General features: G+C 39.2%; 1 protein-coding gene across 1 annotated transcript in view; it reads right to left on the bottom strand.

The window, feature by feature from the left end:
* The window catches only part of LOC140240124 (dolichyl-diphosphooligosaccharide--protein glycosyltransferase subunit STT3A-like), a 38,506-nt gene extending 16,224 nt beyond the window's left edge, over nucleotides 1-22,282 (bottom strand). Inside the window, exons 1-9 of the mRNA XM_072319935.1 lie at nucleotides 22,154-22,282; nucleotides 17,846-17,995; nucleotides 17,000-17,182; nucleotides 15,957-16,102; nucleotides 14,542-14,739; nucleotides 11,037-11,228; nucleotides 9,308-9,464; nucleotides 7,985-8,137; nucleotides 689-771 (exon numbers count right to left, since the gene is read on the bottom strand). Of these exons, the coding sequence (XP_072176036.1) occupies nucleotides 689-771; nucleotides 7,985-8,137; nucleotides 9,308-9,464; nucleotides 11,037-11,228; nucleotides 14,542-14,739; nucleotides 15,957-16,102; nucleotides 17,000-17,182; nucleotides 17,846-17,954 (1,221 nt within the window). The 5' untranslated portion in view covers nucleotides 17,955-17,995; nucleotides 22,154-22,282. The remainder of the gene's footprint in view (nucleotides 1-688; nucleotides 772-7,984; nucleotides 8,138-9,307; nucleotides 9,465-11,036; nucleotides 11,229-14,541; nucleotides 14,740-15,956; nucleotides 16,103-16,999; nucleotides 17,183-17,845; nucleotides 17,996-22,153) is intronic.
* Between the last annotated feature and the right edge of the window lie 4,061 nt (nucleotides 22,283-26,343).

The following is a 26,343-nucleotide window of genomic DNA, read 5'->3' on the forward strand; positions in this document are numbered from 1 at the left end:
ATGTGTCTTTAAAATTCATTTGTATGTATTCATTAAAGCAATCGGTAATATGATACTCATATGGCAGATCCCCAACCAAATATAACAGTGTATCACCTCCTACATGCAGCATTTCTCACCAAAGTTTTGACAGTTTCATGAACTGTCTTCTTTGTCTGAGAAAAACACTACTGCCTGGAATGATGTCTATGGAAGCCACATCAAGCATAAACTTCTATTTCCTTAAGTCAATAGTCTGAACACAATTATGTGGAGCAGACTCAAGCGAACAGACATGACAAACACTCCTTTTTGTATCTTTATTTGTACTTCTTTCATTTGTCGCCTCTTTCCATCTTGGCCTTGGTCTTGGTTGGTCTAGTGGGCTCTCCCCCTCTTAAACACACACACCCACACCCACACACACACACACACACAGACACACACACAGACAAGTTTTTTTTTCTTTCTCTCTCTCTCTCTCTCTCTTGCTTTCTCTTTTGTATTCTATTTTCTACCACCACATTCTCTGTTTGCACTATCCAGGGACATTCTATTATTCAGGTTTGTGTAAACAGAAGAAGGGGCTTTCACAAACACCGGGTGAAGAAAATCTGGCACTCTCCATGCACAACATTACAGACTTCTTTGTATGCATTATCTGTGCTGAGTGTGTAAAGATTGCTGCAGCAGAGCCCTGCATACTCACCGAGAAGTAGAGACTGGTGATACCATACAGGATGATGAAGATGTTTGCATCGGTCAGCTTGGTGAAGCAGTAGTACATGCCCACTACAAAGAAATAAAACATACAAGGACAGGGGGAACCAAATGTCAATTTGAATATCTCAATTCATCTACATTGTTTCAGCAGAGTAAAAATAAAGCAACATACAGATGACTGAGCTTATGATGAGGGAGAAACCAAGTCACCATCTGTATTCAGTTGCATCTAAATCTGTCTCCCCTACATTACGATCATACACAGAATGCACCATATCCGCAAACATCTACCATATTCACACACATTTAAAAAGAGAGAATGGGATAAAACACACAAAAAATATTGCCTCCATTTCGACAGAGAAAATATGTTGTTTCCAAGGAGGGGAAATTGTTAACTTTGCTCTTCAAAAACAGAGCACACTTATTTTTCATTCCCATGTTGAGGTTCTTTACTGCTAAGTCAACCCCTCCCTATCAAAGTGAGTAAAACAATCACGCTCAGCTAATGTAGCTTTATAACGTCACACACAATAGCAATGATACCCAAAAGCTTAACCCTATTCTAACTGGGGGGGGGGGGTCAAATTGACCCCCCCTCGACGTTTCGCGCCACGATTTTGCAACGCGGAAAGATTTTGCCGCGTCGTTTCACGACTTTTTTCATTGAAGTCTCCCGCATATTTTGAGACCAAATTTGCGACGTCTGGGGGCACCGTTTTGAAGTTACATGTTTTGCATATGCATGTCAACCAAAAAACAGCTCAAATTCATGATATCATGTGCAAATCCAATGCAAATTGTGTTTTTTGGTTAAACTGATATAAATTAGATTATTTCAACTTTCAACCATCAAAATTAATCAATTCTAGAGTAGATAAGCCTGAAAAAGTGCCTGCAACAAATTTTGGCAAAAAAAACAATAGAAAACAAAAGGTCGAAAAAACAATAAAACACATAAGAAATTAACAAAACAATAAAAAAACAAAAAAAATTGATTTCGATTGTGCTATTTTTTTACACAAAAATTGTTTGATGTGTCTTGAGGAATTCTGACACAAAAATTTAGCAATCCTCCAGTCTTTTTAATGGAGTTATAGGTGAAAATATGATTTCATGCACAAATTTGCATAATTAATTTATTAAAAATAGAAAGGCAATATTTTTCTATTGTATGACCATGTAATCTTGTAGTTGACATCCAGCTCTATCTTCAGGCAAAATTTTGCGGCGATCGCGCGATCAGCGGCCAAGATCTGAAGGGGGGGGGGGTCAAATTGACCCCCCCTCAGTAAAAACTTGGTCTCAAATACTGTAAAAGTGGATATTTTCGCGAGACTAATTTTTCGCGCTTGGCCGGGTCGGAAGAGTTCCGCGTGTTTTTAATTCCCCGGAATCAAGACATCACGTACAGGCACATATGGCAAGCAAAAATATTCGCGTGCTTTTATTTTCGCGCTAGTTTCTGGTTGCGCGAAATGCGCGAAAATTTGAACACCGCGAAAATTTCCACTTTTACAGTAGCCCAGTTAGAATAGGGTTAAAGGGGCATTCCAGACGATTTTCATAATTTCACATCATGTAGTACATAAATCGACAACTCCATGTATAGATTTGTGGAATTTATTGTGGTTCTTGAGCAGAGAAACAATACTTTGAAAAACCTTAAACAAATTACACTGAACAAGGATGATGACATAGGAGGTTCACATATTCCAGAAATGTAGCAGTGTAATTCCATTACAATACCACATGCTTGCGAGTTCACCTGTGTATGATTTATGCATGCCTTCTTCTTTTGTTCTGCTTTCTAAAGCCCCAACTCATGCATTCTTATGGTGACTCTGCCATGTCATCATCCTTGTTCATCGCAATTTTTTCTAAATCTTAAAAAATTATTCCTATTCTTCATAAAAATTATCACAAATTCTGAAACTCTGTCCTCAGTATAACTAACTTAGAGTTGTTCAAATGTAAAAATCTAAAAATCATCCTGAGTTCTCCTTTAATGGAAAAATGTTGATTCCCAATGGGCATTTTGTTGAGACTTTGAAAAAAAAAAAAATGCCAAGCAGTAGGGAGAAGCAAGCCAACATACGACCCAATCTACAATTACAAAGACAGAATAATAGTCAACCAGACAATATAGTAAGTGTAAACATTGCCCTGTCCCCTATATGAAAATCTAAAAAGAGGAAAATGAAAACTAGACTTGGAATTTGTCAAGACTGACAAATTAGGTGATCCGATTTTTTTTTAATCAATGATTCGAGTCCTGATCGCAATAGGCATGACCATATAGGTTTCATCTGTGTTTAGAGACATTGGACGTGTGATATTTGGATTCTCATTTAGAAAAGAGAGTCAGGTCTGCTATCTTTGTTACCAAATTCGGTATACACTATATAACGAAGATACAGAATGAAGTATATTTGACCATTGACCCAACTCTGCACAGCAAAGATGGCATCTGAGCAAAAAGTGGTTATTTTGTGAAATGATTCTTGTAACATGGCCTTTGCGTGTGCAAAATATGGGAAAGATAGGACATGTATTCACCAAGATACAGGTTAAAACATTTATGACCTTTGACCCTAATTTACATACCCAAGATGGTGTCTGATCAAGTAGTTGTTATTTTATGAAATAATGTACGTGACATAAATTAAACATGTGCAAAATATGGGGATGATAGGGGCTGTTTTTCTTGAGTTATTGCAAAGAAAGTTGCAGAGAGAAAGAAATATCTCAATACATCGAAGATAAGTTTGATGTCAACCAAGTTTTTTGACGTGATCTCGGCGTCGTATGAAAAAATGGAGAATCACTGATGATAGCCCAAAGTCTCAGCTACAACATATTAAAATCTGGGAGAAATTTACAGAAGAGTAAGTGAGGTAGTGCTCGATAAAGACCGTCATGTCAATTTTCATTTCCAGAAAAATTCCCTCCCATAGAGATAACACGTAAACTGGTTAAATTTGACAAGGTTACATTATATCCATTTTCAAGTGGTGAAGACATCATCCGATTAAAACTTTGATTAACAAAACTTAAAGAGTATTACATTGGCTACAACATACTAAAATCTGGAAGAAATTCACCGAAGGGTAATTGAGCTAGTCGTCGATAAAGACAATCATGTCAATTTTCACATCTAGAAAAATTCCCTCCCATAGAGATAACACGTCATAATGAAGATAAAGAAAGAAGTACATATGACCTTTGACCCTACTTTGCACAGACAAGATGGCGTCTGAGCAAAAAGTGGTTATTTTGTGAAATGATTCTTGTAACATGGTCTTTACGTATGCAAAAGATGGGAAAGATAAGACATGTATTCACCAAGATACAGGATGAAACATTTTTGACCTTTGACCCTAATTTACATACCCAAGAAGGTGCCCGATCAAGTAGTTGTTATTTTATGAAATAATGTACGTGACATAAACTAAACATGTGCAAAATATAGGGCTGATAGAGCTTGTTTTTCTTGAGTTATTGCAAAGAAAGTTGCAGAAAGAAAGGAATATGAAAATACATGGAAGATAAGCTTTAATTTCAACCAAGTTTTTGGGCATGATGCCGACTCCGTATGAAAAAACGAAGGGCACACTTACGATAGCCCAAAGTCTCAGCTACAACATACTAAAATATGGGAGAAATTCACCGAAGCATAAGTGAGCTAGTGCTCGATAAAGATAGTCATGTCAGTTTTCATTTCCAGAAAAACTGCACTCCCATAGAGATAACACGTAAACTGGTCAAATTTAACAATGTTACTGTTAATCCCTTTTTACGAGGTGATGCCGTCATCCAATCAAATTGTTGTTATTATATGTCTGAAAGAACATTTAATAAGCTACAACATATTGAAATTTGGACGAAAATCAACTAAGAATAAGTGAGATATACTTGAATGAACTTGAAATTTGATGACGTCATTTTGAAAATTTATTTTTTTAACTTTATTAAGAAATTTGATATATTTTAATCATTTTTCCAGCATTGCCAACCCATGAAATGACTTGTACAACTCATCAGCTTTCAGAATATGTAAAGAAAATGGGGGGTCACCGTCCATCCTGACGAGTAAAATCGGATTCAAAATTGGCGTTTTTTTGGCATCGTTGCACTGTATATCGCCATTGACGCGCGCGCGGAATTTCAACTTTGACGGGCCCGTATGACGTCATATTGAGTCGGATTGACTTAAAACTTGGTAGAAATATTCCTTGACATTTTAGGCATACGATAAGTGTGAAAAAACGGGAAATTTCCATTGCATATGAGCTGTGTGTGCGAATATGTGCGCGCGCGTACGCGTCCGTCCAATTTTTTCAATTTTTCAAAAAATGCTCCAAATGGTCTGAAACGTGTGCAAAAAAAATTTGAGCTCGATTTGAGCATACAAATTTTTCAACGCGCGCGTACGCGCACGTTTTAAGAGAAAATATGAATTTTGAGAATATGAGTAGAATCCGCATAACTTGAAATAAATGTGACGTAAATTTCATTGAAAAATTCCATTCCATTGATGAGATATGATTGAGAATGTGTTTTCATATAATGACGTCATAGTGACGTCACGGTCGACTGATCACAATGATTTTATTAGACCCGTCGTCTTTGGGACATGATACATATATGGTATAATTTTGACATTGATAGGAAGAATACTTTCTGAGCTAATCGATACACAAAATTTGTCCAGAAATAAAGAAAGAAGAAGAAGAAGAAGAAGAACCACCAACAAAGAATCCGTACAGATACAGAAGGTGATCCGAGAGGATACTCGGATCACCTAAATATGTTACATACATGTAACCCAGCATCACAAAACCAACAAAAAGTCACCAGACATGGATTTCTAGTTAAGAGCAGCATCTGAAAAAGCACATTTTAAGCTTTAAAACAATGTGTAACTCAATTTAAATGGACTCTCCTAACCATCTAAACGTTTGAAAGAAAGCACAAACTCTGGAAAAGTAAGAACTGAGAAAAGAGGCTCTGAAGTATATGGGGTCTATTCAAGCAGTTAACCCTAAAAGGGCCGGGGGGCGCCCCCCCCCCCCCCTTGACGTTTCGCGCTATAATTCTGTAACGCGAGTAGGCCTCGTCACGAGGCTTCTTGACTTTCTTCGTTCAAGTCTCGCGCAACTTTTGAGGCCAAATTTGCAACGTCCGCGCATACTTTTGCGAAGCCACGCCCATTTTTGTAACGGAATGTTGCCCCAAAACAGGCACAATTTTGTGATTTTGTGTACATTTCCTATGGAAAACAGTGTTCTGTCATGAAAGTCATAAAAACCTGATTATTTTTACAATTAATCACTTTCATTGATTAATTTTGTGCTAATTATGGTAGAAAAGTGGTCAGTGACAATTTCCAATGAAAAAACAAAGAAAAAAAAAACAAAAGTTGAAAAACAAAGAAATACATAAGAAATTCTGAAAACAATAGAATACATAAGAATTGAAATGAGTTTTGGAAGTTTTTGTGATATACAATTGTTGAATATGCTAAAACAGATTTACAGATCAAAATTTAGACTCTCAATGCTTTTAATTAGGCTAAAATATCATCTAGAGCTTAATTTGCATAATTAATTAAAATTAGAAATTGATTGTTTCAAAAAATCTTATGACACAATCTTGTAGATTACGACACGGGTCTCACGCATGCAAAATTTCATCGCAATCGCACCATCGATGGCCGAGATCTCAGGGGGCGGCGGAATCCATCTCCCCCCCCCCCCCCCCCCCCCCTCCGGTCGCCAAAAAAGCCCGGCCCCTTTACCTGGTTAAGCTGACCATTAGCTGCCTCCAGTGAATAGGACAAAAAAAGGAGGATGTAAAACTTTGTAACAACAACAATTAATTATCAGATTAAGCTGAAGGGATTATCAGATTAAGCTGAAATTGAGCATACGCTATATTACACATTCTGTACATATATACCTAATACAAACTTTCAAAACAGTACCATCATCCGTTGAAAAGTTATTAGAGTTGAAAGTGAAGAGTGTGTAAAGGGTTTTTTAGACATGAAGAGGTGACTCTCTAACAAATCCAATCACACTATTCTATAAAAAGTGTTGTAGAAAAACTGTTAAATACACAATTTTCTTTGTGCTTTATCACCCCAAAACCCAAACCAAAAACTCAAGACTGACTGGGTTGACCACTTTCAACTATTTTGAGTCCTCACACAAAATCAGTGCATGCGACTTTTTGTTGGTTTTGTGATGCACGGTCACACATATAAGTATGGTCATACACATGTATTTGAGCACAATAACACTCTTTCATAAATTTGTGCACATTTAATATCCCAATACTTTCTTTCTCTACTCCAACATTAAAGAAACATTCACTGCTAAATGTTATTGAATTTCAAGTCTATTAATGAAAATCCAATAAAAGGGGATGGCTAGTAACTAATCAGTGGGAATCAGTGGGAATGCTGGGGGATGACTGTTCCAATCCTTGTGGGATTCATTTTAAGAGTACATTATATTGTTGTGTGAAAATTATTTGCTTCGGAATGGTCTCATATTCAAGTAATGTGCAGTTTAATGTTTCCAGGTTAGCATGCCTGTACAGTGACGGGGCATTAAACTGCACACTACTTGAATATGAGACCGTTCTGAAGCAAGTAATTTTCGCACAACAATAGATACATAGTGTACTCTTAAATGAATCCCACAAGGATTGGAACAATCATCCCCTAGCATTCCCACTGATTCTCACTGATCAGTTACTAGCCATCCCCTTTAAAGGTGCATGGTCCCGGTGTTTTAGTCAAATGTGTACGCGGGCGCACGGCGCAAGTTTCCTATAGAGACCTACGCTATCGACTTCTCTTTGGCGCTTACGCTTTGGCCCACTTTCCCCGAGTCCGAAGAAGTCCGATTCACTGTAGTCAGTGGTCCGATCACAGTTCGGCTCATGATTCGGCTGAGGAGGATGACAGCTTAAGCAAACTTCTTTTGTGATGTCATAATAACAAGCACATATGCACGCACCCTGGCATTACTACAGACTGCGCGATGCGCAAAGAAGACAACAGAGGCAACGTTACTTAGCAACACCTATGCACTTTACTCTTGATGACAGCTCAACTTCGGTAACCTTCGTATCAATGCTGACGGTGATCGGCAGTATCATGAACAGCGCCATCTATACTACCGGGACTATGCCCCTTTAAATCAATTCAAATCGGCATGTATTTACACTAACATGGATTTACTCAAGCATGGTTTGACTCTGAACGGCTCACCTGGAAACATGAAGACATGCATCTGCAAGTCAAAGTAGAAGGAGCTCCACGTAGTCGGCTGATGTTCAGAGACGGAGGCGATGATGGGGATGTTGTTCTTGGCGTAGGAGGGGTCCAGCAGGGAGTAGAAACGCCCAGTCCAGGGGGAGATTTCTAATCACCACCTTCGCTCAGGAAAAACTTATTGAATTCTTTTAAAACAATAACATTCTCGTAAAGACTGGAAAACAGCAACAACTAGTTCTGAGCATTACAACTGCAATTTTACATTACAAATCCGGAGGTTACAAGGGTTTTTTTGACAGGTTCATGTTATCATTTGACATTATGAAAGTAGCAAGTGCACTAAAATTCTTTGGAAATGTGAATATTGACCTATCTCATGTGAAAAGATTTCTCTGAAATAACCATTAATACTTCTTTACCTAATCAATGACATCCTGACAAAAAAAAAAATAACACAATAATCATTTAAATAGCTTTATTGAGAAAGAGTAAGCACAAAATCTGTCAAGGGGGGAGTTTCTGACCACCACTTTCATGCAGGAAAAAACTAAAGAGGAGAAATACTTCAGACTAATTTCTACTCAGCTGCATTACATCAGGGACATTTGGCACCCCACCCCCCCCCCCATACATGCATAGGATGTTTACATGATCTATATGCGAAAAGGGTTCTACACACCAAAAGAAAATTTCATATCCATCCTCCATTGTTTCTTCATTTAAAGTACAATGCCAGTTTCATGCTTATAAATTCCTTCGATTTTGGTTCCTATGTTAGTTGTGGATATGTCATATAAGTCAATCAGTCATTTAAATTCAACACTTTTCAGATGCTGTTACAAAACTTACACAGCAGCATCACAGTAAATTGGTGGTAATTACATTAGGAACACAACTTTGCACAAGCCTGTCTTTTCGGCACAAATATTTACTTAAATTCAAAATTCATGAGTTTTCAGAAAGAAGATGGAAGATACTGATTCTTCATTCAATTCATGAGTTTTCAGAAAGAAGATGGAAGATACTGATTCTTCATTCAATTAATGATTTTAAACATTTCTTAACTCTGGTTGTGCTCATAAAATCAATTTATTGATATTAACCCATTGAGGACGAGTCCGGAGTATACTAGGGCAGGGGTCTATGGGAAATGCATGTTGTAGCAAAATCAGCCCATCCTCAACGGGTTAAAAGATTAAAAGCTCCAATTTTGGGAGGGCTTTACATCATTTTGCCAGGAGAAGAGATTTCTAACTTCTCAAGGAATGTCTTGCACAGTCATGTGACAGTTAAACAGCTTTGCATGATAAAGGATACTGCCAGTAGCTGAGAGGTAGGCCCCAGCAGCCGTGATGGCTATCCCAAAGAGAAGCACAGCACTGCGGGCCAGCACCATGAAATACTGGGAGCTGAGACGTGAGCGAAGGTACTCCACAAACGTGTAGACCTGGCAGAGTCCAAACACACCCAGGGCCTGTAGGGACAGAAAGGACAGAGAAACATGTACTGTAACAAACTGTTAGTTAGACCGACATGCTCCTCGTACACTTTTATGGGTCTAGGGCAATTATCCCCTGGGCAATTACCCCAGACCCTTCCCCTGGCCCCAATCCTAATCCTAATCGTAAACCTATAAGACTAACCCTAGCCCAAACTTTAACACTGAACCTAACCCTAGTCCTAATCCTAATCATCACCCTAACCCAAACTCCTAACCCTAAACCAAACCCTAACCCTAATCTTTACTCTAACCTTACCACTAACCAGTATTTAGCCGGGGGGTAATTTCCATCTGGGGGGTAATTGCCCAGATACAACTTTTATAGAAGACCATCAATACAGCTACAAAACTGTTGAAAATATCCATGTTCTACCACAAATTTTATGTAAATATTCATATGGAATAAAAAGCCTGGACTAGAGTATCAATCTATAGCGTGCCCATGTGCAATGTCCACAGCGCATAGTTTCAATTTTTAATCACAATGCCACACCTGACCATCGCCGCATTTATTCAAAATAACGGTTTTAAAATGAATGGCCAGTGTTCCGTAATATGCGCAGCATGTGTGTCGAAAGTGTTGGACAAACCTTCCGCACATACTACAGTGCGCAGGGCGGCCATTTACGATGACCCTTCCAATGGCACAATAAGTGATTACCATGTGGAGAAATGTGATCTACAGTGTGCAGATGAAGCATATTATCTTTGTTTTGGGTAAGATGTAAATTGTGTGTGTGTCAATATTGATAACACCAATCAGAAGCTTAATTGATTAAGATCATCATAGTGCATAATGGGTCTGAGGTACAAAACATGTGACGAATTCAATATCAGTCAGTGTCATCATTCTGAGTCAGCTGGTTTTTCACACTCAGTCTGTATAGCAATGTTGCGACTTCTGTACAGCGACAGGGCTGTGTGTACTTAACTGTTCTTGTATGTTAATTATTACGGGCTTTTATTTTTGTTTTTATTAACAAGGCCAGGATAATGTTACAGACTAGTTTTCTTCTACAAAATAGTTCTAGAGAGATTTATCTTTCAATTTACTACCTTTGGCAATGAAGTGTTTGGCTGGTGTTTCGTGTATATTTGTCTGGTGGCAACATAACCTGGGCAGATATGATTGGACTGTGATGTTATTTTCAGGATAGGTCCATTATTTTGTGGCAAAAGGAGCAGGTCATCAGTTTTCAGTGGTGATTCAGATCTTCATGAAATTTTCAGGACACGTAAAAAGTGGCAATACGAACTGGGGCCCGTTTCATAAAACTTGTCATCAGTGACAAGTTGTCATAGATGTGACAAGCTACTGAAATCCTTGCATCTGATTGGCTGAGAGCAAATTTGTCATAGAAATGTGGCAGTTGTCACTGATGGCAAGTTTTATGAAACGGGCCCCTGGTCATCAGTTTTTGGTGGTGATCCAGATCATGATGTGTTCTAATAAAATTGCTGCATTCACTCAATCCTCGCTCATAATTGGGGTATCATTCCATTTCAATACTTTCTCGCCATCCACGTCTATCGTTGTGCTCTCACCGCCATGTGTTCACTGGACTGGACCGGCTGGAATCCAACGAAGGGGATCTGCATGGAGAGGATGGTGCCCAGGCAGTAGACGGTGCAGTAGACCACATAGATGCGGTGGGTGAAGCGCCCTGTGGCCATCAGGGCCAGCGTGTGCATCGGGATCAGATTGATGAGGAAGACGTAACCTCCCCATGAGGAAACCTGTTGAATGGAAACCGAAGATAAAATGGTCGTATGTGTCCATGCATCACAAAACCAACAAAAAATCACATGCCTTGATTGTATGCGATGACTCAAAATAGGTGAAACGGATCAATCTTGAGGTTTCGTGTTTTCTGAAGGGGCAATTCTTCCTCTCCAATATTTTCAAAGTCTAATATCATAAAACTAATGGAAGTTGTATTTTCAGCACTTTCTCTAGTTCAACACATTTTAGGTTCTGATTAGGTATGTATGTCAAAGAGGCCCCTATTCATTTCTTAACCCATTGAGGACAGGCGGAGTTTGCTACAATGCACATTTCCAATAGACATTTACCCAAGTATACATCATGTATAAATTGGGAATCGTCCTCAATGGGTTCAAAATCCTTTGCACACTCTCCTCTATCAACTCTTAATACCTTTGAAAGGGTGATGGTTTTAATACATGTAGCTTTGAAAGATGGCATTGGTCATGGATAGAATGTGTCAATAGGGCATGCTCAATTTCAGCTTAATCTGATAATCCCTTCATTGTTGTTGCTACTATGGTTTACATCCTGCTTTTTGTCCCATTCATTGCTCATAACACAGCCAGCATGGCTTGGTAAGATTAAGTCCTTGAATAGATGCTACACTTCAAAGCCTCTTTTCTTACTACACAGTTTTCCAGAGTGTGGCTTTGTTTTGAATACTTAGATAGGTCATGTGAGATCAGTTGAATTATAAAGTTACACATCATTTTGAAGCTTCAAGTCTGCGCTTTCAGGATCTGCCCTTAAATTACAATCCATGTCTGGCAACTTTTGGTTTACATTTGAGAACAATGCCTCTGGCACCCTTCATGCGGAGGCATAAAAAGTAGCAACAGGACTGTTTTCAAGTCCCTTCCCACTGTCTCTGCATTGGGGACGCAGTGCCTTGCCTGAGAGTACAACCACTGCAGCCACAAGACTTAACCACGGACCTCAAGATAGATAATCTTTACTGTCCGACCTCTCCTATCCGGACTGGCGCTCATCCGGGCGGGGGATTTGGCCTGATATGGGAGACTCAATGGTTTATCCACGCAGTTGCCTACCAATGGAAGCTATACATGCACATTGTACATGTACGTGTAATGTACTGAATGTAGCATACACAGAAACTCTCCTTTCTTTTTTTTTTTGTTGGAGCCAAAAGGGGCCTGAGCTTTCGATCCTAGCAGAATCTTTGTCAGAGGCAAAATGACAAACAGGCAGGGACAGCAATCACATAATAATGACTACACACAAGAAGAACAGTCAGGGGAGGGCTAGGGACACAGAACAAAGAAAACAAAAGGGGAGGGTAGGAGTTCATGGGCAAGGAGCCCAACAGGTATAAAGGGAGGGGGATTACAGGAGGGTGGACAGACAAAAGGCAGAGGAGGGTCGGTAGTGATCCGGAGACCATAGGGGCAACCTTTGAAGGATCAGGATGAATAGGGAGGCAACATCAAACAAGATGAGGAACAACAGAGGGATAAATGAAGAAAAGAAAAGAAATGAGTGAAAGGGGGGGGGGGTGGAGCAAGCAGCAAGCCCTTACCTGGTGTACCAAGAGGCAACAAAATGAAAGTAAGTCAACCGACAAATACAAGTTATCAAAAGCATCAAAGTGTATATGTGACCGTGCATCACAAAACGAACAAAAAGTCGCACACACGGATTTTGTGTGAGGACTGGAAATAGGTGAAATGGGTCAACAGAGTCGATCGTGACTTTTTCATATTTTCTGAAAGAGCAAGTCTTCTTCGACATTATGCTAAAATTTGGGATCATAAAATGGGCAGGAAAGTGTGTGGGTTTTTTTTTAGCAGTTTATCTTGAGCATTCTTTTGGCAGAAAAGTGTGAATAAGTGTTTATTTAGAGTCCCCTTTTCATTTCTTAAAAACCTCGTACTCACTTTTCACTTTCAACTCCTATAACTTTTGAAAGGATGATGCTATTACTTTGAAAGTTGGCATTAATTAAGGACAGAATGTGTTAATAAGGCATGCCTAATTTCAGTTCAATCTGATGATCTCTTCATTGTTGTTACCCTGGTGGTTTACATCCTGTTTTTTCTCCCATTCATCGCACAACCAGCATGGCTTGGTAAAGATTAAGCGCTTGAATAGACACTGTGCTTCAGAGCCTCTTTTCTCAGTTCACACTATTCCTGAGTGTGTGCTTTATTTCCAATATTTAGATAGATTAGGAGAGTCCATTTGATTTGAGTAATACATCATTTTAAAGCTTAAAGTCTGCTCTTTCAGAATATGCTCTTAACTAGAATTTCATGTCTGGCGACTTTTTGTGTGTTTTGTGGTGCAGGGTCACATATAAAATAATATAATGTAATAATGATGACGATGATAATAATGACGATAATAATAACAATAAAGATAATATTGATAAAAGTAATAGTAAATATAATGATAATAATAAAAATGAAAAATTTGTCCCTGCCTGTTTGTCATTTTGCCTCAGACAAAAATTCTGCTAGGATCGAAAGCTCAGGCCCCTTTGGACTCTATTTCACTCTATTGGCTCGCCACTATTGGATAAGCAGTTTTCAGCAGCTTTTTTTTTTTGCTACACTTTTTTTTTTTTGTTATTCGCACATGATTTTAATCAATCTGTTTGGAATAATATGTTATTCATTTCAGTTTACGCAGGAAGTTTGTTTGGGTTTGAAAATTGCCATTTTCCCCGTAATTATTACATTGGGGAAAAAAAAAAATCACCCCAAGATCGTATCAGGATAAAAGAGAGATCCAGATAAAGGGAGGCTGGATAGGAGAGGTCGGACTGTAAATTCTACTATCCAATGAGCCACAGCAGCTCCCCATTGTTAGTGTACAAATGTTTCTTACAGATGGCTATCTATAATTACAGCAGCATCTTCAAAGATGGTTTCACTTCATTTTCTATCATTTGTTTTTCTTCTTGGTGACATCAACTAAACCAGGTATTATTATCAACCATACTCGGCAAAAATATCACTCACAAATACCAGCTTAACATGCCTCGATGTAAGTTCTTTTCGCAAGAGTTCAAATTTAGTAGCTCATTTAATCCAATATTGCAAGTCCCCACACGATTAAACGGTAGATTACGGGACAGAGTAAAATCAATACCTGGGTACCACATCCAAAGACACTTTTGTACGAGGCAAAAGAGATCTGGTACCCTTATAGATGGAGGCACAGAAAACAAAATACCAATGCTATACTCAAACTATACAAGATCATCCAGTATCTTCAAAAGCTTTTCATCTTTCAGGAAACTCAAACTGCAGCCATTCTCACCATGTAGAAGTAGGCCAAGGAGCAGAGAGCTGCCCAGAAGATGGAGCCCGTCTTGACCGACTTGATCCACAGGGCGTAGGTCAGCAGCATGCAGAAGATGGCGATACCCTCGTTGTCATAGGAACCGGCCACCGAACGGGAGATGTAGCCAGGGACGATGGAGATCATGGCTGCAGCCACGAGACCAGCTCCAGTGTCCTGAACAGTTAAGAAAAGATGTTCTGGTTCATGCAGAAGCCTCACACAATGCTTGGCTGGCAGTGCATATTCAAACAACTATTAAGGCTAGGGTGGTACAGTTAGATAAAAATGTTTTGATAGTACGTAAGTTTAATTCATATCTCACTTGCCCAGAAGGGCCCATTACTTCCAACAGGGAAGCACCCATTCACACACTTTTGTGCATTTTAATTGCCTTTGGCTAGCTAACAATTGGTAAAGAGTACCCTGCATTATACCTATACCCATTACCAAGCACTTTAATTATTAAACCAACGTTATCATTATACGCAGACTACGATCTTATGCCTTACTCAACTCGTTGAGGACGAGTCCCAAGTATACTCAGGTTAGTGTCTATGGGAAATGCATGTTGTAGCAAAATCAGCCCATCCTCAACGGTTTAAAGTTCTGGGGGGCGTTTCATCAACGAGTTCGTCGGAGATTTCACCGACAAATTTGCTGTCAGCCAATCAGACCAAGGATTTCATTAGCTTTTAACAGTTGTCAGTGTAAATCCTTGCGTCTGATTGGCTGATAGCAAATTCGTCGGTGAAAACCTCCGACGAACTCGTTGATGAAACGCCCCCCTGGTATTGGCTGTCACTGGAAATTGTTACTCTGTTGAAGCTCACCGACTGTTCATACTCAAACTGGCATCCCTCTGTTTTATTCACACGAAGAAGGCTCAGTCAATCAAATGAAGGAGGCTACCTTTCTGCACACATAATATCAAGTGCAACACAAAAGCACAGATCATGCCAGCAAAATCCATTTACATAGGAGGGTTTTACAGAACTTCTCATTTCCTTGAAACATAACTCCTCCAAGAGAGCAGTATAAGGCTGTACTTTGTGATCATCACAAGATGGAAACGTTATTGCTTGTGTATAATAGATATGAACAAAAGTCCAAGTATACATATTTCCCTTCCTTGAAAGTGCAAGTCCTTCATCTTGGGTACATAAAGACTGAGGGAACATCTTGGTCTATCTACTGATCAAAATGCCTGCTAAAAAGCCACGGTCCCACAATTCAAATGTAAATGTAGCTGGACAGTTTCCTACAATTCTCAGATCCTCAACATGCAAGGACATTGGTTTTCTCCCCCACAACAATCATGACTGGAGATTGAAAATACACAAAATAAACAAATCGATGAGTGAAAAAAAAAGGAACGTATAATAGCCGCAAACCTTGAGCTCCTTGGTGAGGTGGTACGTCACGATGGTGGTCAGGGAGGAGAACAGCGGGGCCAGGAACACGCACACGTTCCTGACATCAATGGAGATGTGCAGGAAGTTCATGACATGGTAGATGACGGCGGATGTCAACATCAGACCTGTGTAACATGGGTAGCAGAAAAGATGTGGTCATTATGTGTAGTATGTAAGTGCCCTCGATACATCCCTCTCATGCTCATATTGGTATGCTCATGGTTAAACTTTTAATGCACCAGGGTGAGTGAGTCTCACATGTGAGAACTGTACATAGTATACCATTTCAGTAATATATTGTAATTTATGGATGTTTCTTCTCCTACAGCCGATTATCAAGGCGTTTCATTCACCTGCTCCCTACCATGAAATTCCATAGGTGAAAATTCACTTACTTGTTGCTAGGTAGGGCAAGCCTCTGGCCAGTTTCGTGGTTGTTAAGGGTAACTTTTTGGACATGGCATGCATAAAGTCTGAATACATTACAGTTGCAACACCACTGTTCATTCCTTGTACTTTCCCTGGTGCGAATTGATTCTGTTTGACTGGAGATGACGAAGAAGTCCACAAATTCTTATTATGAAATGATGTAAACGTGCACAATTTTTCTTGTAGTCAAGAACAAGTTCATTCAACAGTAAATGTGGGGGTTTTCTCCTATATGATTTGTTATGGTAGATGTTTGACATGAATAAAAAAATACCTGTTACATGATCTTTATATATTTTACTAACATCGGTGTCTCTCAAAAACAAGGACATGAACTGGAAAACATCTGGATAAAAGCTTGTTTCTTACAACTCACAAACTGTGAAAGTGCTTCAAAGTTAACATGTGTGATAAAATGTATAGTGGTCACACAAAATCACATCCATGAAATTCAATCAGTAGTCCTGCATAGGCCATTGTTCATCGAACACAGCTTCATCTGCAACTGAAAACATTTGATAGTACACATTGCAAAGAATATGAACTCCTCTTTGATCAATGCTGTTATTTCAAGAAGGAGAGGCACTACTCACCTGGATAGATCGTTCCACCAATGATACGGCCTAGTGGGTACCACGCCCTGTCATCAAACCAGTTGTGGAAGCGGTAGAAGCCCTCTTCCGCCAGGAAGCGGGTGGTGCGGTAGTTGAAGTAGGGATCAAACTCGTGAATGACGCTCTCAAAGCGCAGGACAGAGAACAGACGTGTCGAGAAGGCTGTTTAGAAGTAAATCGTTACAAAAAACTCAATGCAACTAGTTCTTGTATCAACATTATCATCATGAAGAAAAACGGCGGTACATACTTAACAATTCCATGTGGCATCAATATTACCAGCTACAATGCAATTGCTGCACTTCATTTCTTATTCCTCCCAGACTATGTTGTCAAGATTTGTGAAATAAAATTGATCAAAATTTTTCATTTGACAATAACGAATCTGTAAAAGAAAATGATATGGGAAAGGATGTTCAAAACTTCCCTGAACTTAACACACTGATATAAGTCCATTATCACAGTGGACACACATAGTAAATGACCAGGTCACCTATACTAAATCCTTGTACTCAAGTACTCAATATGAGTCATCAGTAGGATCAATGGTATGGCATCAGTATGACATGCTTCACTGCAATCTCAAAGGAATACATTTCAAACAGTCAAGCATGGAAAATACACACTTCCAACAGACAAAATCATATGTAGTTGCTGCGTAGCTTCCTATTTATAGCTTCAGTAAAGTCCATCACTTTTAGGATGAGCCTTTTAGTAATACACACCAATCAATAATTATATCAACTTACACTTTAGTAGTGTATACCTGAGGATATTGTTAGTGTAAGAAAAGATATCAAGAAATGAAGTTGATCCAAGGCTTACACAGAATCATGCAGAAGACCAGGATGAATAGTTTCAGGAGTGTTTCCTGCTTCTCATACGACATCCTGCCCAAGAACTGGGGGACGTAGGATGAAGACCCGGTCTTCATGGTGGCTGTGGAACCTGAGTTTCTTGGCTACGCTGGAAAACCTGCAAATAGCGAGAAACAAATTATCAATGTGTTAGACTCACTCCAACATCATGAGGCTCAACGATAGGGCAAGCACCACAATCTGGACATTGCTTGCACTCACAACCCTGTCATGTACATGATTCTTTGCCATCTCAATTCTCACTATTGCATACAACATGAAGAGCTCATGTGGCAGAGGCACTACTGTAAAACGAGGAATGTCTGCATGCATTTTAATTTCGCGAATTTTCGCTAGCGCCAAGTTTCGTAAAATTAAAAAGCATGTGGAAGTTTGTCTACAGAAGGGTCCATATGCATTGAATGCCAGTGGTAATTCACGCAAATTTCATGCCACGAAAGAGGCTGTCAGCTCTAATTCGCACAAATTTCATGCCGCGAATATCATGTTTTACAGTATTTAATTTCTGTAACGATGTCTTGACAATGGTATGCCAGTGCACTTCATGATGGCTCAATTGACTGTATATGAAAAGTCCAAAACTGTACAAAGAAAAACAAACATGGTGCACTATCTCTGAGCTGTATACACTGCCTACTTTGATGAAGGTTCCTACATTTATACGTCCCTCAAGTAAAAGTACGGTGGCCAGTACATGACTGCCCTAACAGCAGAATTGTCTACTAACACTAGCCTAGAGCCAGGCTAGATACACAAGTTTGTTGTTGACTGCAGTGTAGTTTGAGAGCTAATCACAGTACATGGAGGGATTCGAGACAAAAAAAAAAAGGATGTACAAAATTGCATTAGACTTCACAGAACTACGCCTACAAGCCCTAGACAGAGCCTAGATATAGACTTCACTTCTGTTGTTATAAGTTTAAGTTATTCCATTTGTTACAGAAATTTTGCAAAAAATAGTCTTGCTGGGGAGCATATTGTTCTAAGTTTCAGTCTACAATTCAAGCCACATGTAATAGGGCAGTTCAGTTCAAAGCCAGGGGATTCAAGCGTCCGTACACTGAGCCTACATCAACCTGGTTTTGTTGGAATGTTCTTTTGTCAACTTCGATTACAAGTATGACTCGACCATGTATGGCCAGCAGAAGCAGATTAGAGCAGTGCCAGTGGCGTATGTGCAGCACTGCACTGCTTTGCTGCTGTCAGCATGACCAGCATTAATAATAGCAACGAGTCAAGAAAAATAAGAAAAAAAGAAGAAATTTTAGAGTATTAAGTCAACCTGAGCTGAAGCTGAGCCTGAGCCAATGAAGGACTGTTGAACCAACAAATGTAGAAATGCCCACAAACATGACAACTGTAGAAACTCTCATAATGTAGAACATCAATCACCAACACTGAAATTTTAAAACAGCGCCCACAAATGTAGAAACTCCCACTATCCACTAGACGTCTACTCGTAATATAATGCAGTTAAAGATAATATAAAGTTTTGGTATTACCTCAAAAGTTTCCCTGAATTTCCTTGTCTTAGTTTGTGTTTCAGGTTAAAGTACCTTTCATATAACTAACACCGTGAGACTTACTCGCCCCAAAGTGCTCTCATGTCTCAGTAATCATGCAATAATGGTTTCGTACCAGAGCCGCCGCCGTACGGCGGCGGCGAGGTAGTACACGTATTGTGCGAATATCACTGCGACCAGCAGCGTGCAGCCCCATACGCATACTGTGTAGCTAACTGCGACCAGGAGCCCCATACGCATAGCTCAATGGGGCTTCGCATTGTAGCTTACAGGATCATGACAGATTTAGTATCGCGGGTAAATATCAACTTAAAATCCAAAAATTTCTTCAATTTACAGACTTACCAGTTAAGTTGAAGTATTGAAAACAGGCTTTGGGCAACGTTTGGTTTTGCCAATAGTCCCTTTCTGTTCGAATTGATGACTGAATGTGACTCGGTCGAGAGGACCTTGGGAGAGCTACGTACACTGAATTGACGGGCAGCGCATGCGCACACAAACATCTTATCCGTTCATGGATTTGAAATTTGTTCGCATGTGATGTGTGCGTATGCGCTGGCCGTAGTAATCAGTGTATGTAGCTCTCCCACGGTCCTCTCAACAGAGTCACATTCAGTCATCAATTCGAACAGAAAGGGACTATTGGCAGAACCAAACGTTGCCCGAAGCCTGTTTTCAAGACTTCAACTTAATTGGTAAGTCTTCAAATTGAAGAATTTTGTGGATTTTAAGTTGATATTTGCCCGAGATACTAAATCTGTCATGATCCTGGATGCTACAATGCGAAGCCCCATTACGCTATGCGTATGGGGCTGCTGGTCGCAGTTAATTGCATGATTACTAAGAAATGAGAGCACTTTGGGGCGAGTAAGTCTCACAGTGTTAGTTATATGATAGATACTTTAACCTGAAACACAGAAATTCAGGGAAACTTTTGACGTACCAAAACTTTTTATTATCTTTAATGCAGCAGCATGCATCAACCACGCCACAAATGGCGACTACAAACTTTATAGACCCCAGGATCTGGTCTCTAATTTAGGTGGTTTATAGCGCCTTGGTCTAGTTCCTCTTTCATCTAACAAAAGGAGTCTGGAAACTCCTAACGTTTTAATACTTAGAATTCTATATAAAGTTATTATTATATAAAGCCCAGCCCTGGCCCCACTGGCAAGCTGTGCTTTTTTTTTCAGTTTTATCTATTCCTACTTATCTACATGAGAAAGTACCGGATATTGACTCCTGCCGATCATTGCAAGAGGACCCGACTGGTGTAGAAAAATGGTCATTAACCTGGCAACTCCCTCTTAACTCTCAGAAATGTGAAACCCTTCACATTGGGTATAACAACATACACTGTTCCTACTCAATTGAGAATGTTACATTTGATGATGCCAGCTGTGAAAAGGACCTGGGTGTTTTGATTGATAGTGAGCTCAACTTTCGCCAACACATCTCCTCATCTATCCAGAAGGCTAACCAAATGTTAGGCCTTATTAAACGTGCTTTCGTTAACGTCAGACCTGATATTTTCCTGCCACTGTACAAGGCTTTGGTCCGACCGCATTTGGAATATTGCAGTGTCCTATGGAAACCCAGGTTTATGACAGATGACAGGAGGATCGAAGCTGTTCAGCGCAGAACAACCAAACTGTTTCCTAGACTCAGCACCCTTTCTTACAGAGAGAGACTTGTGAAGCTTAATCTTTATTCGTTGCATTACCGGAGGGAAAGAGGGGATGGACATGATCCAGGTCTTCAAAATATTACATGGTATAGACATCTAGACAGAATCAACCCACAGTCCTTCTTTGTACAATCACAGTAGAAATCTAGACGCTCTATCGTGGAACGAGAGGCCATCCTTTTAAATTATTTGCCACCCATTGTCATTTGAACACCAGCAGCAACTGTTTTAGCAAAAGAGTCATCCAGACATGGACCACTTTGCCTACATCATCACTTGTGATATCCACTAGCTTCTTGCAAACACCGTTTAGACACGTTCTGGTCAGACAAACATTTTGAAATTGTCCAACAACATCCACGCCCACGCTTGATATCATTACAGACTGTTGTGTACTTGTGCTACCAAGCGCCGACGACCGGGAGACTTGACAGGACCTACCTACACTCCCGTACAGATTAGATGATGATGATCATGATCATGGTATGATTACTTACTTAGCACGCTTAGTACCGCCGCACTGAATGCCACACAGACCACAGTCAGTGCACTGTGCCTGTGTGAGGCTGAATTCACGAGTTGTAATAGTATACTCAACAGCAGAGCTGCTGTAGTATTAATAGTACAGACATTCGTGGGATAACCAAGGAGGTGGGAAGAGACTATATTTCCTATACCTCTCTGCATCTATCTCGGGTTTAGCAAGGACCTCGTCACCACACCGCAGCTCACGCACGCATACACGCCTCACATACAGGCAAAGGCCATCGGCCATGGCCACAACACACCACCATACGTCCTACTGCCTACGTGGCCCTCTGCCCTGGCCGCGAAGTTGTCGCGGTCGGTCGAATGAAAGTTTCATAACTTGGTACGAATTTGTACGTAAATATAACATAACACAGACAGTTAGTTGCATAATGAACGATCTGATTATGCTTCCGTGCTATTCCCTGCACTACAACTTTATTCAATTATTCATGAAACCGCAAATAGGAGAAAAACTAACGAAAATTCATGATTTACATTGACAGGAGTTACATACCTTCCGCAGGGACCGTGGAAAGAGAATCCTATCAGTTGCGTTGCCGATATACATGGAACTATTCAGATTGATTTGGAAAATATTTTGCAGGTAGCGAAGCAATAAAGGAATAGTTAAATGTAAAAAAAATAACTAGATCAAAATTTATTTTTAAATGCTAATATTTTAATTTTCTATTCATAAATATGACACCTAAATCAAATTTCGAACATAATGACATTGAGGATCACTCAACCAATGATACAACAATGGCTTCAACACACAGAACTATGCATGTGGGTCTATGGTTGCGCGTACATCTACTTCCAATCCCCTCAGTGCTAGTGACCAGACGCCGTGTTTTTTTTTTTTTTTAGCGACTAGGCTGTGTAGTTACATTGCTATGATGTAGACTTCCGTGGGCGCTGTGCATGAGGAACGGTTTCTTGTACAGTCGTCTCTGCTTTAATCGGGTAGTGTCGATCAGCGCTTCTCTTATCCGATTAAAAGGCGGATTAGGGCCTAGGGCCTATGGCCTCTCCCCGATTGACCGGATCGAGGATACCTTTCTTTACTGCATGTCACATAATAATAACAATAATTATATTAGTGAGACTCTTATAAAGCGCACATTTCTACCTAAAAAAGATACTCAAGGCGCTATAGAACAGAGTACAATTATTGTGTCACGTTACAACAGTATCACAGAAAATAATAAGACAATAAACCAACAAACAATAGGCCTATATACGTACACATACTATACAAACAGGTATACAATATTGTCAATTTAAATTGAAAATATATGTCTTGAGATTCTTTTTGAAACCATCAATGGAAGATGTTTCTCTAAGAGATTTTGGTAGGCCATTCCATTGTTTTGGGCCCATATATGAAAAAGCCCGAACCCCCCAATTAGGCTATATGCTTGATTCGAGGTACAAACGTGTACCTGTAATTTTAGCGAGTTTGATGAACGGAGATTACGTGGTGGTTGGTGAAGATGAAGAGTATTTTGAAGGTAGACAGGGGCAAATTTGTGCAATGTACGGTAAACAAGAAGAAGAATCTTGAAGTTAATACGTTTTTCTACAGGAAGCCAGTGTAGGGACCGAAGTATTGGGGTAGTATGCACAGTTTTCTTCTTGAAAGTAAGTAATCTAGCGGCACAATTCTGAAGACGTTGCAGTTTACTGAGTTCTTTTTGTGGAAGGCTGCAAAACAGAGAATTGCAGAAATCTAGACGAGACGAAATAAGAGTATGCATCAGCTTTCCTGCTGCTGATCTAGTTAAATATCTCCGAATTGAGCCCAGGTTATACGCATACACTACAAACTAATTAAGCACCTATTTGAATCACATACACACCATTATCACCATGGTATTGTCACTTTCGAGAGCCACAGCTCGTCTACAGTCGCACTTATAACAGAATTTCGCTTTCGTATTATCAAGGGTGTTCCAGAACCTCGGGCCAGTGAAAACAAATGTATTTTGGGCGAGAATTGTACATAGTAATAGTAACCATATTCACTGGAACGTCGAGTATAGGATATTGTGTGCCGCATCATTGCGTCGAGAGATTTGATCAAATATATGTGGTAAACTTTTGTTATTATATTTCAGCATAAATTGACCCAACTGAAATAAATATAAATCATTTAATATCTTTGATAATTTATCATCACACAACAAATTATCAGTATGAGTACGCGGATTAAGTTAGAGATTACTCGCAACGACTTTTTTTTTTTTCGCAATAATAATTTTGTTTTTCCAAAAGGAATAGATGCGTGTTGCCCCACACTAAAATTCCATAATTCACATACGGTAAAAAGAAAACTGGGGTAAAGCATAGTTAATGTGGAAGATGGAAAAATATTTAAGTCTATTTATCATACCTATATTTCGTGAAATTGTTTTACAGAGAACATTGACATATGATCTCTCCATGTAAGTTTATATTGTCAACACAAATGCCAAGAAATTTTATACTATTGACTTGTTCAAGAAGAATATTATCGATAAATATGTCCCCAGGCAGTATTTCTATTGAACTACTGAAAATTATAAATTTGGATTTGAATAGCAACATTAAGCGAAAGTTTATTAGCCTTAATCCAGTGGCGAAACTTCTATCAATTCTGAATTCAGGGTATGTAGAAGAGTACAGTATATGAGGATTAGGATGGGCGGAAAAAAAAAAAAGATTAGAATCATCTGCAAGCAGGATAAACGATAATATTTTCGAAGATCTGTGAAAATCATTAATATGAATTATAAAGAGCAGTTGGCCTAATAAACTACCTTGTGGAACACCGCAATTAATAGCTATATAACATCTGACAGTTTCTGCTGTTAAAAGTCACAAATTGTTTTCTGTTAGATACACTCTTAAATCATCAGGGTCAAAACTTACCCGGAAAGGGTCCTTTGGGGTCACACCCCGTTCCAGGTCAGAAATGACAAATACTCATTAAACTGAGTTTCAGCTATATCAATTGACTTCTCACTGATAACATTACCCCATCTTATTTTTGAAACTTTAGAAGTATTTCCAGATATATTCATAATAACTTTCCATGTATTTCTCATATCATTAGCATGCTTGAATAAATCAAGCTGATTTGTATGATATTTCCTTTTTTGTATTCGAAGAACATGTAAGAATATTTGTGTAATACATGACACCGTGAATCGGAGAATTATTGCACCAAGACAACAATGTATCCAATAATAATTTCATTTTTATTGGATTTGTCTTGCTGCAATCATTATAATAGGTCCCTCTGAAAAAAAAAAAACACACACACACACATGACGCGAAATAATGTAATGATTTCTTATTCCCGTTTTGACTTGCTTAATTGTGTACATGTGATTGTAGTTTTTATAATATTTAGTATAGTATAATGTGCAGTTTAATGTTTCCAGGCTAGCATGCCTGTATACAGTTATGGGGTAAACTGCACATTACTTGAATATGAGACCGTTCTGAAGCAAAACATTTTCACACAACAGTAGATATAATAATGTACTCTTAAATGAATCCACAAGAATCGGAACAGTCATCCCCCAGCATTCCCACTGATTCCCACTGATCAGTTACTAGTCATCCCCTTTGGGAGTCCTGTATTCGGGTGGTTTGCTGTCAGTCACATTAACTTACCATCTTTAGACGGGCTTTTCAAACTATTAATAAAGAATGCGATGGCCCTTGCAGTAATGGTTTCTAAGCTGGGCACTATGATAGCCAATAAGTAGCGTTCTGTGCCACCATTTATTTCGAAAAATATCACAATTATTAGCGTAAACCGAAGCACAATACAAACGTGCACTTCTTTAGTAGCAATGATGCACTTATGATTTGTGTTTTATTAGCTGTGACACGTTGTCTGCTGCTGTTAGATTGGTCCATTATGATGACGTCTGTAAAACCTTCGCCGAATCATCCACAATTTTCAAGACTTAGACATCCGAAGTGCTTGCTTTGCCGCAAGCAGCGTATGGAATTTCTTTTTGCTTTTGTTGCATTCCTCGTTGTGGAATGAGCAAAATTCTCACATTTTGTCCTTTCCAAGATTCTAATATGAACAAAGCCTATGAATTTGTGTGAAATTGCAAGTTTATTTGAAAGTTCACGCTAAGACGGAACCGCGAAAAAAGTAAAATAGCGCCCCCATAATAATGATCACTGCAGAGTAGCCCTCTTTATAGGGCTCACACCCATAAATATTTCCCCATAGGGATGTGTGTTAAAATCAAATTTCAAAAATTTCTGTAAAATAGCTGGGAGAAAATGAGATGTTTCAGCTTCACTAACCTGGATAAGTGAGATATACCCTTCCATCCATCAAATTTTCAGGGTGGATTCTTCAGTCCAAATTCTGTCCAGGGGTCCGCAAAGCCAGACTACGAGTTCTTGTCACTCAAAAAATCACCCATTTTCCGTACACGTACCCAATGAAATATAGCCCTCTCAAATTCCACCAGAAAAGCTTTCATCTTCCATCCAAAATGCAATTTGTAGAGGAATTCATACTCAATATCTACAGCTATTCAGTTTTTTGCCAAACTACATCATTGATTTTTAATTATTTTTTTTTCTTCATTTATTTTGGTATCTTTGGTACCAAATTGTGAAGCGGTCTGGGATATTCCATTGTATTTACGGGTGTGAGCCCTCTACATCGTGAATAATAGGATGGAG

The sequence above is a fragment of the Diadema setosum genome, chromosome 16, assembly GCF_964275005.1.
Source record: "Diadema setosum chromosome 16, eeDiaSeto1, whole genome shotgun sequence".
NCBI lineage: Eukaryota > Metazoa > Echinodermata > Echinoidea > Diadematoida > Diadematidae > Diadema > Diadema setosum.